Source organism: Saccopteryx bilineata, chromosome 2 (genome assembly GCF_036850765.1).
Source record: "Saccopteryx bilineata isolate mSacBil1 chromosome 2, mSacBil1_pri_phased_curated, whole genome shotgun sequence".
NCBI classification, from domain to species: Eukaryota; Metazoa; Chordata; class Mammalia; order Chiroptera; family Emballonuridae; genus Saccopteryx; species Saccopteryx bilineata.
This window is the reverse complement of record NC_089491.1, coordinates 52103332-52120428: the sequence shown is the minus strand read 5'-3', so window position 1 is coordinate 52120428 and position 17097 is coordinate 52103332. Positions and strand designations below refer to the sequence as shown.

At 37.8% G+C, this 17097-nt stretch overlaps 1 protein-coding gene across 4 annotated transcripts in view; it reads left to right on the top strand.

Annotated features, from left to right (window-relative positions):
- PCSK5 (proprotein convertase subtilisin/kexin type 5) overlaps positions 1 to 17097 on the top strand; it is a 458607-nt gene that overhangs the window by 292620 nt on the left and 148890 nt on the right. For 2 of the 4 annotated variants that reach the window (XM_066257063.1, XM_066257062.1), the window contains exons 18-20: positions 3263 to 3360; positions 3793 to 3922; positions 4675 to 4790. In XM_066257063.1, coding sequence (XP_066113160.1) covers positions 3263 to 3360; positions 3793 to 3922; positions 4675 to 4790 — 344 coding nt within the window. Of the gene's footprint in view, positions 1 to 3262; positions 3361 to 3792; positions 3923 to 4674; positions 4791 to 13139; positions 15776 to 17097 lie in introns of those variants that run through there. The other 2 variants (XM_066257065.1, XM_066257064.1) reach the window with 2 other exon arrangements.

Here is a 17097-nt window from a genome sequence, read left to right as displayed (position 1 = left end):
CATAGGTTACAGAGCCAGGGGGCATCTCAGTATTAATAGCTCTCCTAGCTCCACCCTGGGTTTGACGCCCATTCAGAGACATCTGCTGTTGGCATTAACTGGACCAGGATATGTGCCATCTTGGCTAAGGGAAGTTTATAAAGCAAATAAAATTCTCTTCAGAAAAGATAGCTCAGATACATGTAAATAAAAATAGCCATTTGAGAGGTCTTTTTCTTCATGCTTTTTAACTGGCAGTGTGCCAGTCAAGGATTACTGTGTAGGTAATACCAATGAGTTATATTTAGTCCCCCTGATTAATTCCTTTGATGGTGGGAAACTATTCTGGTATCTTTATTATTTCTCTCCAGGTAGCCAATTTTTCTCTTATCTTAAGAACCTCAAGCTTGATTTCATTATGTTATCATCTGCACATGGACTTAACACATAGAGATATTTTCCTTGAATGGATTACTTGCTCACGGCTAAAAGCAGGTCCTCAAATAACTGTTATGTCAATTAGCCTGTGGTAAAATTGGTTTTGTTATACATTGTTTTGCTTAAAGTCACAGAACCTATTAACATTAAGTGAGAACTTACTGTAGCTGATAGATTCTGTAAGAGAACAATATGCAGCTCAAATGAATTAGCTAGTCTCTCTTGATTAGAGAAGGTCAAACCATCCTATGCGGAGTTAGACTCCATGTTTGCACACCACTAGAATTCTGGTGTACTTGATCCCATTTCAGTGTTGATGGTACCTCTGTTTCTAACTTTGATTAGAGGCGAAATAAGCAGGGTCCAGGCAGGCAAATCTTCCCATTAGTAATATTGCAACATAATTTTTATTTAGATTTATTGATTATCTGTGGCTTTCTTTTTCATAAATATATACATTCAGCATCAAGACAGTCTAGTCAGCCTAATTCTTTCAGGGAGAGGAGCAGATTGGTATAGTAAAAAGAAGGAAGACAGATGTGGACTTAGATCCTTGCCTTCTGTTTATCAGCTGTGTGACCTAGGACAAGTCACTTAACCACTCTGAGCTTCAATTTTCTCATTTATAGTATGGCAGTAACCCCTATGTTTTTGACCGTGACATGAATTAATATTTACAAAGCACTTAGTCCAATATCTGAAACTTAATTGGACCATAAAAAGTAAAAGATGATTTAATACTATTTTCTATATTTTCTAGGGTACATTTTATAAGTAAGTTAACCAGTGCTCTCCAATAGAAATGAGAGCCACATCAAAAAAAGTTTAAAAGATACTGGTAAAATTTATCATTTCAATATGTAATCAGAATAAAAGACTCTTAGTGAGATATTTTACTTTTTTTTTTTTGGTTGTTGTACCAAGTCTTGGAAATCTGGTATGTATTTTACTCCTAAACCACATCTCCATTCAGACGATTTTCTGATCTATATTTAAGTTTTCTAAAATGTAGTTTAAATAGCCAAGTTGTTCCAAACTGAACATATTACCAACAACTAAGTGCCGATTTGTAAAATTTAGACTGAAATTCATTAAAAGTCAGAATTTAAAATTCCATTCCTTAACCACACTGGGAACCACACATGCTCAAGCAGGTAGGACAGCACAGGTCTAACCTAGCCAGTTTATCCCAGAGAGAACACAGGTGAACACGGCCCCAGGTCACTAACCAGGACGTCCCTATATTTTGGAGGCCGCAGAAAGCTTCCGGGCTTACAGCGACTGCTGTCTGTGGGCACGTCCCACTTACTCATTCTTTTCTCACACACTGCAACCTCTGTCTCTTGCTGGATAAATGCCAACATCAGAAGTCATATCCTTTATTAGACAAACTGGGCAGCTTTTTAAAACTTTGATAAGTTTTTCAGTGGTCCTATTTCCTCTCCCCAAAAAAAGATCCATTTGCTGCAGTGTCCCTTTCTCCAGCTCTCCAGAAAGGGAAGGAATTTTCTTTTTGAATGGCAGCCCTTTCTGGCCCAGGAGGACACACCTCTGAATGGAGAGCTGGTGCAGTTAGTTGTACTGTCCTCAGCCTCATCGGGGCTCCCTATATTTGCCTTGGGGCTTCTGGGATGACCATTTTTCCTCAAGACCTGTCAATTTTCACATAGTGGCTAAGAACAAACATGGAAAAACATCTATGCATAAAATACTGGAAGGAAATGGATTAAAATGTTAACAATGCTGTTTGGTAGTTTTTTTCCACCTGCTTTGGTTTTGTTTCCTTCTCCACATTTCTTTACTGAAATAAATTTTACTTTGCTCTATATATGAATCATACTAATTATATAAAATCTAATAAGGTGTGACTTGGAGCAATATAAAGAGTTTAAGAGAACCCATTTGACTGTTGCTTAGACACCCATCTTCTAGTATCGTCTGTTTAGTGACATAGGATTATGTGTCCTTCTACCTGGTTCCAGTCACACTGTTTAGTTCTTGAGTAATATTTGTATACCAAATAGTGAAAATTCTATTAACTTATTTTGAATTTTAAGAATTCATCTGTAGACTGTGAGAAGTACCACAGCTAATAGAATTTAGGAGAGTAAAAAAACATATAGATTCCTTGTTTGACATTCTAGCAACTCATTAGATACTGAGCGTGCTAGATAGAGAAAATGTGGTATAGACCATGTCCACAATCACTGAATTAATACTATAACTAAGAAAAATTGAGCTGTTTGGGGAAGGAACAGTATAAGCTGGAAATTATGCTAAAGTATTCACTAGAGCTTAAAATAAATCAAGAAATAGAGGCAAAGGCATATTAAAATTCAGTGTGGAAACCAACAAGAACTAAACTCAGAAAAAAAAAAACTGCTACTCCTGGGAGTTTAGGCATGGATGGTTGTGCCCTGTTACTCAGTTGTAATTCACTTACTGTGTGTTCCTACGGCATTTATAATTATGAAAACAACTCTTAAATGTATTATGCAGGTCTGGATATCAGGGAATTGTTAGTCATATTATCAATTAATGCAATTGTTTTGTCAATAAAATATTTTAAAGCCTCTGGGTTGTAAGTGTCACCAGTCTTACAATTCAGAGGAATGTCCCCAGAACTATAACACGAGAGCACATGTAGATGATACAGACATTATAGTAAGGCCCAGAAAGCACTGTAGCATTGAGAGGAAAAAAATAGATGGCACAAGGGCTATTTCCCCGGCTTTGAAGCTTTACCAAATCCACAGGTCTCTGGGGGGAACTATATCTGTCACATGTAGAGCTGGGGCATCATTACCTCTTTGCCTTGATCACAGCAGTCTGTGTGTGTCCCCAGCCTGCAGGGATCCCGGTGTTCCATCGCCTGTGAGGACGGACAGTTCTTCAATGGCCAGGACTGTCAGCCTTGTCACCGCTTCTGCGCCACTTGTGCTGGTACCTGCTTCCCTCATCCTTTCCTTTATTCCTCTGGCTCTGTTTTGGTTTCTGATTATCTGATTTTAGCCATCATTCATACAGACCCACTTGATATTTTTAAAATAACTGCTGGAGAAGTATATTATCCTTCTGATAATCATGTGCATGTTCTCATCAAAAGTCAGTCCCCAGCATCCTGTCTTCACTGAGAAATGTAAATCCCCCAGTGATATCTCCTCCTCTTTCCAAAGGTTTGATGCTTTTCAAAAGTGGGTTCAATTTAAAATGTGATATTTCTTCCAAATAATGTAAGAAAAAGCACAAATATTAAAGTATAACTCTTAAAATTATAACATATTAATGGCAGTTGCACAAACTGCAAGAGGCAGCCCATTGTGCAACTTCTTCTGAGGTTTTGTTTCTGTGTGCTGCGTTTGTCTTGCTTTGAAGGAGCAGGCGCTGATGGGTGCATTAACTGCACTGAGGGCTACTTCATGGAGGACGGGAGATGTGTGCAGAGCTGTAGTATCAGCTATTACTTTGACCACTCTTCAGAGAATGGATACAAATCCTGCAAGAAGTAAGTAGATCTGCCCCTCATGCCTTAGTATTTGATTACTGATTTCTTTATTTGACTGCCTTCATCAATAATATGGAAGTTAGAACTATTACTGATAAAAATAAGGTTCAGACATTTACCTATGGAAATTGCCCCACAGCTCTGACCCAGTTTATCTTTGATATACAGGGGTCCTCGGGTTACAACACAGTTCTATTCCTATGACAGTGACGTAAACCAAATTTTGGTGTAAGTCGAAACACACCCTAGCCTAACACAAACAGCACACTTGCGCTTTTAACAGTCCAAAATGTTATAGGTAAGCATACTGGGGGACACCAACTTCCTCACTCATATGCCACATTACTGCATATTCTTCTGCCTCACACAACCAAACTAGTTTGCCCGTGTAGTCTGTAAGTACGACACTAATGGTATAAGCCGAAACACGTCTCAGTTTTTTAAGTTTTTATGGGAGTGAGCGTTGTAAACACAAAACATTGTATGTGGTGACTGTTGAAACACAAAAACCCCCTGAATATAGATATATATTTTTTTTTTGCTTCAGGAATATGTTAAAACCTTTAAAATCACACTGTCCACCTACCTGATTTTCTTTATGGTTGCCAAACCTAGCAATTATTTTAAGAAAATGTTTCTGTGTCATCTTCAAAGAGAGATTTAAGTTTAAGACTTTAAGAAATTGATAGTAAACACATTTTTTCCTGTGCCTGATGTGTGAAAGGATGAAAAAGTCTACACTTTCCCCACAGATGTGACACCAGCTGTTTGACGTGCAATGGCCCAGGGTTCAAGAACTGTACGAGCTGCCCCAGTGGGTATCTCCTAGACTTGGGGATGTGTCAAATGGGAGCCATCTGCAAAGATGGTGAGTACAACTGCTCATTTCCATCTCTGAGCAGTGTGGTCTTTCTCCTTAAGGCCTAGTAATATATTTCCACTAAAAAAAGTAACTATCAAGCATGTGTCAGCTAGGAACTTCTGCCTTCAGTGGGTTTTGTTTTGGGGGATATTTTTAATTGCAAAAAGGAATAACTCATCACTAGCTAAGACATCACCAGTTAACTTTTTCTAATTAATAAACTGTGGGGTTTTAGATGCACAGCAAAACTGAGCAGCAAGTACAGAGTTCCCATATATCCCCTGAACTCAGGCCTCCCTCATTATCAGAATCTCACACCAGAGCCGTGAATATGTTACAGTCAATGAACTGGCATTGAGACACTGTATCACCCAAAGTCCATAGTTTACATTAGGTTTTAATAGCGCTGTTGTATATTCTATGAGTTTGGAACAATGTATAATGGTGTGTAGCTATCATTTTTAGTATCATACAGGACAGTTTCACTGCCCTAAAAATCCTCTGTACTCTGCCTATCATACTTCCCTTTCCTTAACCCCTGGAAACTGCTAATATTTTTACTCCTCTATAGATTTGCCTTTTTCAGTATGTCATATACTTGGAATCATACAATATATAGATAGCCCCTTCCAGTTAGTTTTCGATGTATAGTTTTCCCACCATTTGCCGTCTATGCATGGAATTTTGTAGCCTGCTGTTTGCACTAAGCATTAGATATAAACATAACCTATATATATTTTTTACAAAGTCTTTAGAAACTCCATTTTCAACAGTAGCATAAATTCATGTGGAGGTGCAACTCTGTTATTTGGATTATGTATCATTTTTCTATGTAAATAATCAAATAATATCTGAATCCTTCATTAAGCCGAGAGGATAAGAATTAATGACAGAACCAGGTAATTTTGGCCCGTTTTTCTTTCTTTGTACCAGTGTTTCTCAGGCATAGTGCCAGGACCCCACACCTTCCCCAAAGATTCAGGTTGAATTGGTGTTTGGGTTGGAGGCTGAGCATGAGTATTTTTCTCAGATATTCTAATGCACAGCCAGTTTTGGGAACCTCTGACTATTCCATGCCCCCTGACAATTTGGTAAATGCCAACTTCCCTCATTTTTCTAGCCTCAGTTTCCCTGTCTATAAAATGAATGACTTGAAATTATTCTCACTCCAACATTTTGTGAACTGTGGCTCTTGTTATAATTCACATGGGGGGGGGGTAAAATTTGTGCCTAACTTTTATGCAGACAATACATATCAGTGACGTAGAAAGAAATTATTTTGACTCGTTGTTCTAAACATCTTTGGCTTGATATGAAAATAGAGAAACATTAAAAAGTAGGCATTTGGAATAGTCTTACCTGGCAAGAGTATTCACCTGGGTTTATTATTTTTCTTCCTTTGAATGATTCCTCTTCTAGAAATTGAAAAGAGGCAAAATAGTGCTTGTGTTGGGAGACTGTGGATTCAGGTGTCAGAATGCTGTTGTTCATGTCTGGGCTTCAGACCTTGGGCAGATGATGATTTTCTATGGAACGCATTTTCCTCATCTGTAAAAATGAGGATAATATTACTGACCTCGTATGGTTATTTCATGACTATTAGGAATCTAAAAAATAAAATAAAAAAGACTTCAAAAAGAACTGGGCACGCAGTAGCACAGAGAGAACATCATTTATGGTCTCATTTCCGTGGAGCATCATAAGTGACTTTACATCTTACAGCTTTTCTGGTGTATGATGGGTCTGACAGGGTCAGACCACACCCACTCAGGCTCTGCGTCAAAGGTTTTCTTGACCAGGGCCAATTCTCACCACATAACAGAAGATTAGTGATGGTATCCCCAGGGCCGTATCAGTATCACTTTTTAATTATCAGTTTGTGCTCTTAACACTTAAAAACAGGGTTACCCTCTATCTGAATATGACCAGAATTTTCTTAAGTTTGTAACCTGAAAACAGAGGAGGGTTTTTTTTAAGTGACTGACCCAGAAAATCCACTGTGACTTGAAATTTTCACCCATAGCACCTGGTACCAGTCATTTGAAGGTTTGTGACACTTTAATACTTTCCTAAACCATGATAAGCATGGGTAAGTTATGCCAGCTGGCACTTTGGTAAAGTGGAGGGTCAGGGTTCTGAGCATTAGTGGAAAAGGAGCAATGATTTGTGGTGAATCAATTTTCAGGTCAGTTAAAGACTATGGAACTTCCAGTCAAGATGGTGGAGTTGGTAAACACTGTCCTTGCCTCCTCCCATGACCACATCAGAATTACAACAAAATTATAGAACAACCATCATTGAGAACCACCTGGAGACTAGCTAAACTGAACTGCTATAACTAAAGATATAAAAGGAGAAGACATGAAGGAGGGGTAGAGACACAGAATGAGCAGGTCCCATACATGGCATGGTGACTAAAAATCAAACTGACTATCTTGGCTGCAGAGGTCTACCCTGAGGAGCAAGGAGCCCCAGCCCAGAGCACTAAGTGCCAGGAAAAGAAGTTCCCAAACTTCTGGTTGTAAAAACCAGTGGGGATTTTGTCCAAGAAAAACAGTGAGCTGCTAGATGCTGTAGATCTCAAAGGGCTTAAGCACAGACTCATTAGCTGACAAACTCACTTAATCTGAGCTCCAGCCCAAGGATAGCATCTTCAGGGTAAAAGCTGGAGGGTCAGGGCAGCTCTATCTGGGGATAGAAGTGCTGGCAGATGCTTTTGAGCCCTCCCTCCAGCTCAGGCAGAGGTGAGCACCAAATCTGAACTCTCCATTAACCAAAAAACATTTTTTGCCCTACCCTGGTAATTCCATGGGTCCCCACATACCCAATTCACACACTTGGATTTAAACTCTTTTAGCAACCTGCCTAAATTGTACTGCAGACTTTTTTTAAATTATTCAAAGGTCCATAAGAAGCAACAACTAGCTATGACTTGCCCTCTTCCTCTTGCTAATAAGCCCCAAATCAAGCATTGGTGACAGCCAGCCTTGGTTCTCAGCATAGCCTCTCCCAGGTATTTCTAAGCCCAGCACAGGCAGTAACCAATTATATATCACTTTTTAGCTTCTATCAGGTGGCCTCAGGCCAGACACAGGCAGTGACTGAAGTTGGTCAATGTCATACCTCACTCAAGTGGTCCAAGAACCAACATATGCAGTGGCCAGCTTCAGACCACACCACTACAACACCCAACCAGCTCCTCAAAACACATTTCCAAAGGGCAGACATAGTGGGCACCACTGTCCTGCTAAGGCAACTTCTTCTCTGTGGGGTCAGTCCTCACACAACAACTCCTGCAGTGTAGTCAGTCCTCAAAGCCATTCAGCCTGAGGGTCAACCCCACCCACTGATGTTCCAATAGCAATCAAGGCTCAACTACAATAGGAGGACACACAACCCAAAGGGAACCAGGCTCAGGTAACCAGGAGACGGTGCCACTGGGCTCCAAAGGACACCTATTACATAAGGCCACCCTGCCAAGACAGAGAGAGGTAGCATATCTACATAATAGATAGAAATAAACACATGAAGGCAGCCAAAATGAGAAGACAAATATGTCGCAAATGAAAGAACAGGACACCACTTCAGAAAAATAAATGACATGGAGGCAATCTACCAAACACATAGTTCCAAACACTGGTTATAAGGATACTCAATGAACTTTAGGGAAGAATAGATGAACTCAGTGAGAACTTACACAAAGAGATAGAAATCACAAAAAAGAACCTGTCAGAAATTAATATATTAGAGGGACTCAACAGTAGATCAGATGAAGCAAAGAATGAAATCAGTGATAGAAGACCTGGCAGCATAAAACACCACATCAAAAAAGCAAAAAGAAAAGGATTTTAAGAAATGAAAATAGCTTAAGAGACATTAGGCATACCAACATTAGCATCATAGGGTACCAGAAGAAGAGAGCAAGGAATTGAAAACCTATTTGAAGAAATAATGACTGAAAACATCCCTAAACTGGTGAAGAAAGTGAACATAAAAATATAGGAAGCATAGAGTCCCTAACCAGATTATCAGGATATACTACAAATGTGTCAAAAAAAATTGGACAATTTTGAAGAAAAGTATGTTTCCAGAAATTTCCAACACCAAATCAAGAAAAAACAAAATCAGAATAGATCAATTACTACTAACTAAATTCATCAGTAATCAAAAACTCCCAACAATAAACAAAAGTCTTAGACCAGATGGCTTCACGTGCAAATTTTACCAAACATTCAAAGAAGAATGGATACCTCTTCTCAAACAATTTCAAAAAATTGAAGAAGAGGAAAGACTCCTATAGTCATTTTACAAGGCTTTCATTGCCTCAACTCCAAAACCAGACAAAGGCATTACAAAAGAAGAAAATTATAGGCTAATTTCCTTATGAACATAGATGCAAAAATTCTCAACTAAATAAATATAAGCAAACCAAATTTAGCAATACATTAAAAATATATCATATACCAAAATCAAGTAATATTTATTCCTAGGATGCAAGATTGGTTTAAGGTCCACAAACCAATTAAAATGATACACCATGTTTATAAAATGATATAAACAAAATAAAGGATAAAAAATATATCAATAGATGCAGAAAAAGCATTTGACAAAATTCAGCATCCAATTATAATAAAAACTCATTAAAGTGAGGATTGAGGAAATATATATCTCAACATAATAAAAGCTGTATATGACTAACCTAGACCTGACATCATACTCAGTGGTAAAAACCTGAAAGCTTTTTTTTTAAGATCAGGAATAACACAAGGATGTCCACTTTTACCACTTTTATTCATCATAGTGTTGGAAATCTTAGCCACAGCAATCAGAAAAAAGAAAGAAAGAAAGAAAGAAAGAAAGAAAGAAAGAAAGAAAGAAAGAAAGAAAGAAAGAAAGAAAGAAAAGGTATCTGAATTGCATTAGAAGTAAAATTCATTATCTGCAGAGGACATGACACTACATCAAACCCTAAAAAACTATTGTAACTAATAAATTCAGTAAAGTAGCACAATACAAAATTAATGTTCAGAAATCAGTTACATTTTATACTCCAATAATAAACTATGAGAAAGAAATATTAAGAAAATTCCATTTACACTTACGGCAAAGAGAATAAAATACTTAGGAATAATTTAACCAAAAATGTAAAAGACCTGTCATCAGAAAACTATGAGACATTGATGAAAGAACTTGAAGATACAAGTAAATGGAAGCACATACCAAGGTCAAGGATAGAAAGAATTAACATTGTAAAAATGTCCATACTACCCAAAGCAATCTATAGGTTCAATGCAGTAAAACACCATGTCATCTTTTACAGAACTAAAACAGATAATCCTAAAATTTATATGAAATTTCAAAAGACCTCTAATAACCACAGCAATCCTGAGGAAGAACAAAGTTGAAGTTATCATGCTACCTGATATCAAACTATGCTACAAGGCTATAGTAATTAAAACAGCATAGTATTGGCATAAAAAAAAAAAGACATACAGATCAATGGATCAGAATAGAGATCCCAGAAATAAACCCACAACTACATGGTCAATTAATCTATGACAAAGGGAGCAAAAGTACACAATGTAGTAAAGACACTCTTTCAATAAATGGTGTTGGGAAAACTGGAAAGATACATAAAAAAGAATGAAACTATGACTTTCATACACCATGCACAGAATAAACTTAAAATAGATTAAAGACGTAAATGTAAGATTTGAAGTCATAAAACTAGAAGAAAACACAGGCAAGAAAGACTTTGACACAGCTCTTAGTAACTTTTTTTTACATAGTTCCTCAGGCAATAAAAACCAAGGGAGGGGATGGGATCCATCAAACTAAAGAGTTTTTGCACAGTGAAGGGAACCATCAAAAAATGAAAAAAGAAATCTGATTGGTAACTATATTTGCCAATGACATATCATATAGGGGGTTAATATCCAAGACATATATGGAACTCATGCAACTTAACACCATAAAAACTTTGAATAAAAATAAAAAATGGGCAGAGGACTTAAATAGACATTTCTTCAAAAAGAACATACAGCTAGCCAATAGACATGTGAAAAGATGCTCAACATCACTAATCATCAGCAAACTGACAATAAAAACCACAATGAGATATCACCTTGCACCTGTCAGAGTGGATATCCTCAATAAATGAACAAACAAAAAGTTTTGACAAAGATATGGAGAAAAGGGAACACTCGGCCCTGGCCGGTTGGCTCAGTGGTAGAGCGTCGGCCTGGCGTGCAGGAGTCCCGGGTTTGATTCCCGGCCAGGGCACACAGGAGAAGCGCCCATCTGCTTCTCCACCCCCCCTTCCTCTCTGTCTCTCTCTTCCCCTCCTGCAGCCGAGGCTCCATTGGAGCAAAAAGATGGCCCGGGCGCTGGGGATGGCTCCTTGGCCTCTGCCCCAGGCGCTAGAGTGGCTCTGGTCGCGACAGAGCGACGCCCCGGATGGGCAGAGCATCGCCCCCTGGTGGGCATGCCGGGTGGATCCCGGTCGGGTGCATGCAGGAGTCTGACTGCCTCCCTGTTTCCAGCTTCAGAAAAAAAAAGGGGGGGGGAACACTGATGCACTCTTGGTAGAATTGTATATTGGTTCAGGCACTACAGAGAACATTAGGGAGGTTCCTCAAAAAAGTAAAAATAGATCTACCATATGACACAGTAATTCCACTTGTAGGTATTTATCTGAAGAAATCCAGAAATTCAAAAAGATGTATGCACCCCTACGTTAATTGCAGCACTATTTACAACAGCCAAGATATGGGAGCAAGCTAGGTATCCATCAACAAATGACAAAGATGTGGTGTATATTTATACGATGGAATAGTACTCAGCCAAAAGAAGGATGAAGTCTTGCCATTTGCAACAACAGGGATGGGTCTAGAGAATATTATGTTAAGTGAAAGAAGACAGACAGAGAGAGACAAATACCATATGATCTCATTTACATATGGAATCAAAAACAGGAACAAAACAAACTCATAGGTACAGGAAACAAATTTATGGTTGCCAGTGGAAGGGATTGGGGTGGATGGGTGAAAAAGGTAAAGAGATTAAGTAGTATAAATTGGCAGTTATAAAAAGTCATGGGGATGTAAGGTATAGCAAAGGCAATATAGTTAATATTGTAATAACTCTATATGGTGTCACATGGGTACTATATTGGGGTGATCACTTTGTAAGGTATATAAATGTCTAATCACTATGTTATACATCTGAAATTAATATAATATTGTAAGTCAATTGTAATTAAAAAATAAGGAAATGATGACCACAGGTTTTAGAGAGTTTACTTATGGAAGTGAAGAAGAAAAATAAGCTCATGGCAGATCCAGAAGAATCAGAAATACTCTCACTCTGAAGGGTGATGGGGTCGTGGATGGTCAGAGTATTATTATGCTTTCTTATGTTATATGTTCTGTTTAGGTCCCAGATATTACATATTATACTTATAAAGACCACTAAATTTGTAGGAAGAAAAAAAAAAACAGAAAAAGAGTGCCAGTGGCTCACCAGGCTTTTCAAATCACATGGTGATTGCATTTGGAATATGCTATTTATTCTTTTTCAACTGTCATATTTTAGTGATTCTAAGACATACCTCTTTTACATTCTATCATCTCTGAAATCAGATGCATCTCATAATTCATGGCAACTTACGACTGCTTTTGACCCAGCAGATTGATGTGATATAGTTGTCATTGACTGTGAATATAGTCACAGAGATGTCTACTCAAGTGAGGAACATGATTACTACTTATGTTGGATTTCATTACAGTTCAAAATTGCTTCAAAAAATTAAACAGTTGTTCAATATTCAAAGGAAGAGTTACTTCACAGAAATAAAACAACATGTTATATAAATTTAACAAATACTTTCAATAAGCATAAAATTGGTAAGTGAATATTGGTCACCATTTAGTAAGAAGCATTTTTGTCTTGATAGTACTTAAAATAGTGGTGCATCTTAAACCCAGTGTCTTAGAGTCACTGAAATATAGTGTAAATGACTATTACTCTCTGTTCTAGGTAATTCTAAAAATAAAAATTCCTTGCTTATATTATTGATTTCTAATTTATTCTTTTTCTAATCTTTTTTTTGTTTCCTTTTACAAATGGATACCAATCACATTTACCATTGGACTGCAAAACCTCTCCTTGAAAAACAATGCTGTTGACTGAAATCACTTTGGGTGGACCAAATTTCCTCCTTGTTGACTGCTCCTGAATGATCTCTTCCAATCCCCCAATCTGCCTCTCTGGTCAATCAAAACCTTCTTCCGTGTGTGTACATCATGCTGCTCTCGTCTTCAACTCTCCCTCTCTCTTGTTGGCTTCCTGGAAAAGCAACGGAAGAGTCCTGGGCGGAAGGAGGCTTCTGTATGCTAGTGAAAAAGAACAATCTGTGCCAACGGAAGGTTCTTCAACAACTTTGCTGCAAAACATGTACATTCCAAGGCTGAGCTTCCATCCTAGATTCCTTTGTTCCTGTAGACTTATAGATTACTCCATATTATTATTAAAAAGGAAAAAAAAAAAAGCAAAAAAAAAAAAAAAAGCAAGCCACCTCTCTCTTTCTTGCTCTCTTTTTTTTCTCTCTCTCTCTCTCTCAAATCTGTGCAGGGAGATGGTGAACTGTTTTGTCAGAACTTAAATGGAAAAAAAAAATAAACCTACAACAAGCCTACCTTTTATAACTGGGTGTTTAGTGCTAAACAGCCAGAACCACAGAGACACTATTGTATGACCAAAGTATTTGATGCCAAAATTTGACATTGAAGTAATGATTTGATTTCCTGCCCTGGTTTTGAAGGTCCTTTTTTTTTTTTCCTTTTGCTTTTACTTGCTTGTTTCCCCTTTGAAACGCCTAAAAATACCTTTCAAAAAGTCAGAAGAGTAGACATAGATCAAAATGAAACAAAAAGCTCTCACATTAGTCATTTGAGTCCATCACTGGGGGAAATGGCAGGAAATTGGACCTAAGGGCATTAAGAACATCCCGCAGAGTTGTGTTCAGTGTCGTTTGTTTTAGTTTTTCACAGTTGAACAATGATCCCTTCCACATGTCATTTACTTGATGCGTTATGTGGTTTTGGCATTATACTCACTTGATAAGTCTGCTCCACTGGTTTCATCAGATAGACTTGCTGCTACTGGCTTTTCCATTGTAGACGGGGTTCTTTTACACACAGCTGGTCAAGTGGGATTGGTCCACATAATCAAATTGGTGATGGACAGAATGCAAAGTCACACAAAAGAGCTGAGACTGATCCAGGTCCCCCAAATCTAGAGTGTTCACTTTGTAGACCCTGCACAATCTCTTGGTGCTATCTAGCCATTATCCCCATAGCATTTTTTTAAAGGCCATCAGAAATTCCATTTGTTGTGGTGAAAAGCATTTTGGATGTGATTCAGGAAATTTCTTCCTGCAGTCAAAAGTTTCTAAAAGGTCCTGTGTTTTTTTAAGAAATGGAATTGATTTAAATAATATTTAAGCTCGTGCCCAAGTTGGCCGGGCAATGTCTTTTAATGGTGCTTATTAGACGTTTTTTCACCTTCTCATTTTCAGAAAATAAAACTGGAAATTGAATATGGGCGGCATGATTGTACCCTCCTGGTTCTGTTATTTTCCCACTCCTCTGTCCCTCTATAACTGTGCTATGATACCCCTGTATACTAAATGTCATTGAGATCATCTGTTTTCTTGGAAACATCTTCACTGGTTTTCTATGACTCCCTAAACATCCTGGAATCTAGCAGACTGAATTATGCAAAACTGTTTTTGGATCAGTGGTCAGAAATGAGGACGCCTGATAGATCTTTATACTACTTCTGAGTTTCTCTGTGTAGGAGAAGATAGACTGATAGCAGGGTTCCTCATTTTTCATGTCAAAGCTCCATTGGTGACCTCATTTGCTTTGGGAATGACCAGCCATCTTACAGACTTTATTTTTGCTTCCAAGATGTCACTGGCCTCACAGATGGGAAGAGGAATGATATCAACATAGATTATCCTAGGAAGGAGCTGGCAAATGGATGCTAAGGTCTCCATCTAAGAAACAAGTTAGTAAAAAGACTACCTTGAAAATATTCATTCCTAGACATCAAAGTTAACATCTAAGCCAAGGTGAACAAGTCAAGAGTCTAGTGACCCTCTTCATTAGCATTGTAGTAATACCGAGTCATGTAATGATTCATAAGTAACTAAGGAATCAACTGATTTACTGAGCAGTCTTCCTCTTCATAACGTTGCAGGCCCCTCTGACCTGAAGAAAGCAAGTTAATCCTGGGTCCAGCATCTAGACTCTTACATTTAAAGGCACAGTCTTTAAATGGACAAATGTAAGCATAACCTAAGCAAGGTCAAGCAGATGGGGAAACCAGATTTGCCTGCAAAGGAATCCATTTAACTAAACCATCCAATAATATTTGAGGCACAAAAGTTACTATGATAGGAAAGATAAAACTAATGTCTGTGTTCTTAGACAAATAACCTTAAATATGACATCCAGATTCATTGGGGTCCACCAAAGTATGTTCTATTTCCCACTGACCGTGTAGGCGCACATTGTGGAAATACCGGTTTAACTACTAGTGTGTTACTGCCTCATTTATCTACAGAATATTATTAACTAGAACATAATGCTTTCAAAGTTTAAGTTAATGTTATATATTATGTATAAATATATATATATTCATAATGAGATATATGTAATGGATAGTACAAAGTTTGGAGACGTAACAAATGCTCTAACCTTCTAGAGACAAAAGCCCTATCTTCTGTTCTCTTTTGTCTTTTTACTTTCGATTAGTGATCCATTGTTAAATCCAAATTCACTTTTACTGAAAAATACTGTACATGTGTAAAATGTTCAGTTGTTTTTTTGTAAAATATAGTAGAATGGTTGTAATTGATAACTGGCCAAAATCAATGTTATTCCATATTTTATTTTTTCTATTAAATTAACCTAAGTTCCTGTTTATTTGATCTGTCCATACCCATGTGTAAACATCTCTGAAAGGGTGAGGTAATGAGAGACTTCTCTGTTTCCACATAGAAGCTGAATGTGGAGGAAAGGGAAGAAAGGGGGGCAATGAAGTATCTAAAATTAGAAAGAAAGGGTGAGTAGAGGTGGGATTTGAAAAGGAGGGAAAGAGTAACAGCAATATAAGAAAGGAACAGTTTAGGTCTGGTCATAAATGTATGTCAAATTTCATTTGTAGAAAGAAATCTGTAAAAGCTTAGGGCAGTTTCCATTGGATTGTGCAGATTCCATCTCCACGTAGGGGCCATCAGGGCCTGCCCTTCATGTCCTAGGGTGTGGACTACTGCACACTCACAGTGACGGAGAGAGGGCTGGGGGCCGTGGGGCTGGGCACCAAGGGGCTGGGCACGAGTTGGAGGTGAATGTGAAAGCTGTTAAAAGATAGCCTTGTACAATTTAACCCTTTGAGTAGTACAAGCATTCATGTACGTCCTCGTGCCTCCTGACTATCCAGATAACAAAAATTTTTATTTTAAAAATGTGTAAGGCAGCATTAAAAAAAGGCAGATATGTGTTCTTATTTCCATAAATTGGTTATCAAGCAAACATGATTTTAAGTTAATAAAACTGGAACTGGAACTAATTTCATTTTTTGAAAAAAAAAAAACCTCAGCAAGCATGAAAAAACTCACTACTCAAAGGGTTAATAATATCGTATATAAAATTGACAGGAGCTATATTCCAGGATGCCTGAATGATGCCTTGGTCTAAGTGAATCTCCAGTACATGCCACAAGGTAGGACTGAATAGTTAGGGGCAAAGAAAGAAAGAGAAAAGAAGAAACAACAAAGGAATATAGATTTTACTGAACTCTGCTTGAGTTGTGGTCTTAGCCTTGAAGATTCAATGCTCTGTCTTCTGGGAAAAGAAATGAGATCAGCAAAAGCAGTAAACAAATTGAGTTCCAATTAGGTTTAAAGAGCTGAAGCTACAACAAGGTGTAAGAGCAAGCCTCTGCTGTTGTGATGTCCAACTATGGGGATGAAGAGAAACTAATCTCATCGACGATTTACTCTGTGTGCTGCACAATATGGGAATATAGAGTATATACTTACTGATGTAAATATATCCTCTCTTAAGTCTCACCAAAGCTCTAGAGCAGAGGTACATGTAGTATTCTGTTTATAAATAAGGAAGCTGAGTCATATGGACTTGAAATAAGTTAAGGTTACATAGCCAGACTCAAAATAATAAAAATAAAATTTAACAGATGATTAACCGTAAGTAGTGAATTCTAAACCTCAAATGAATGGAAGACA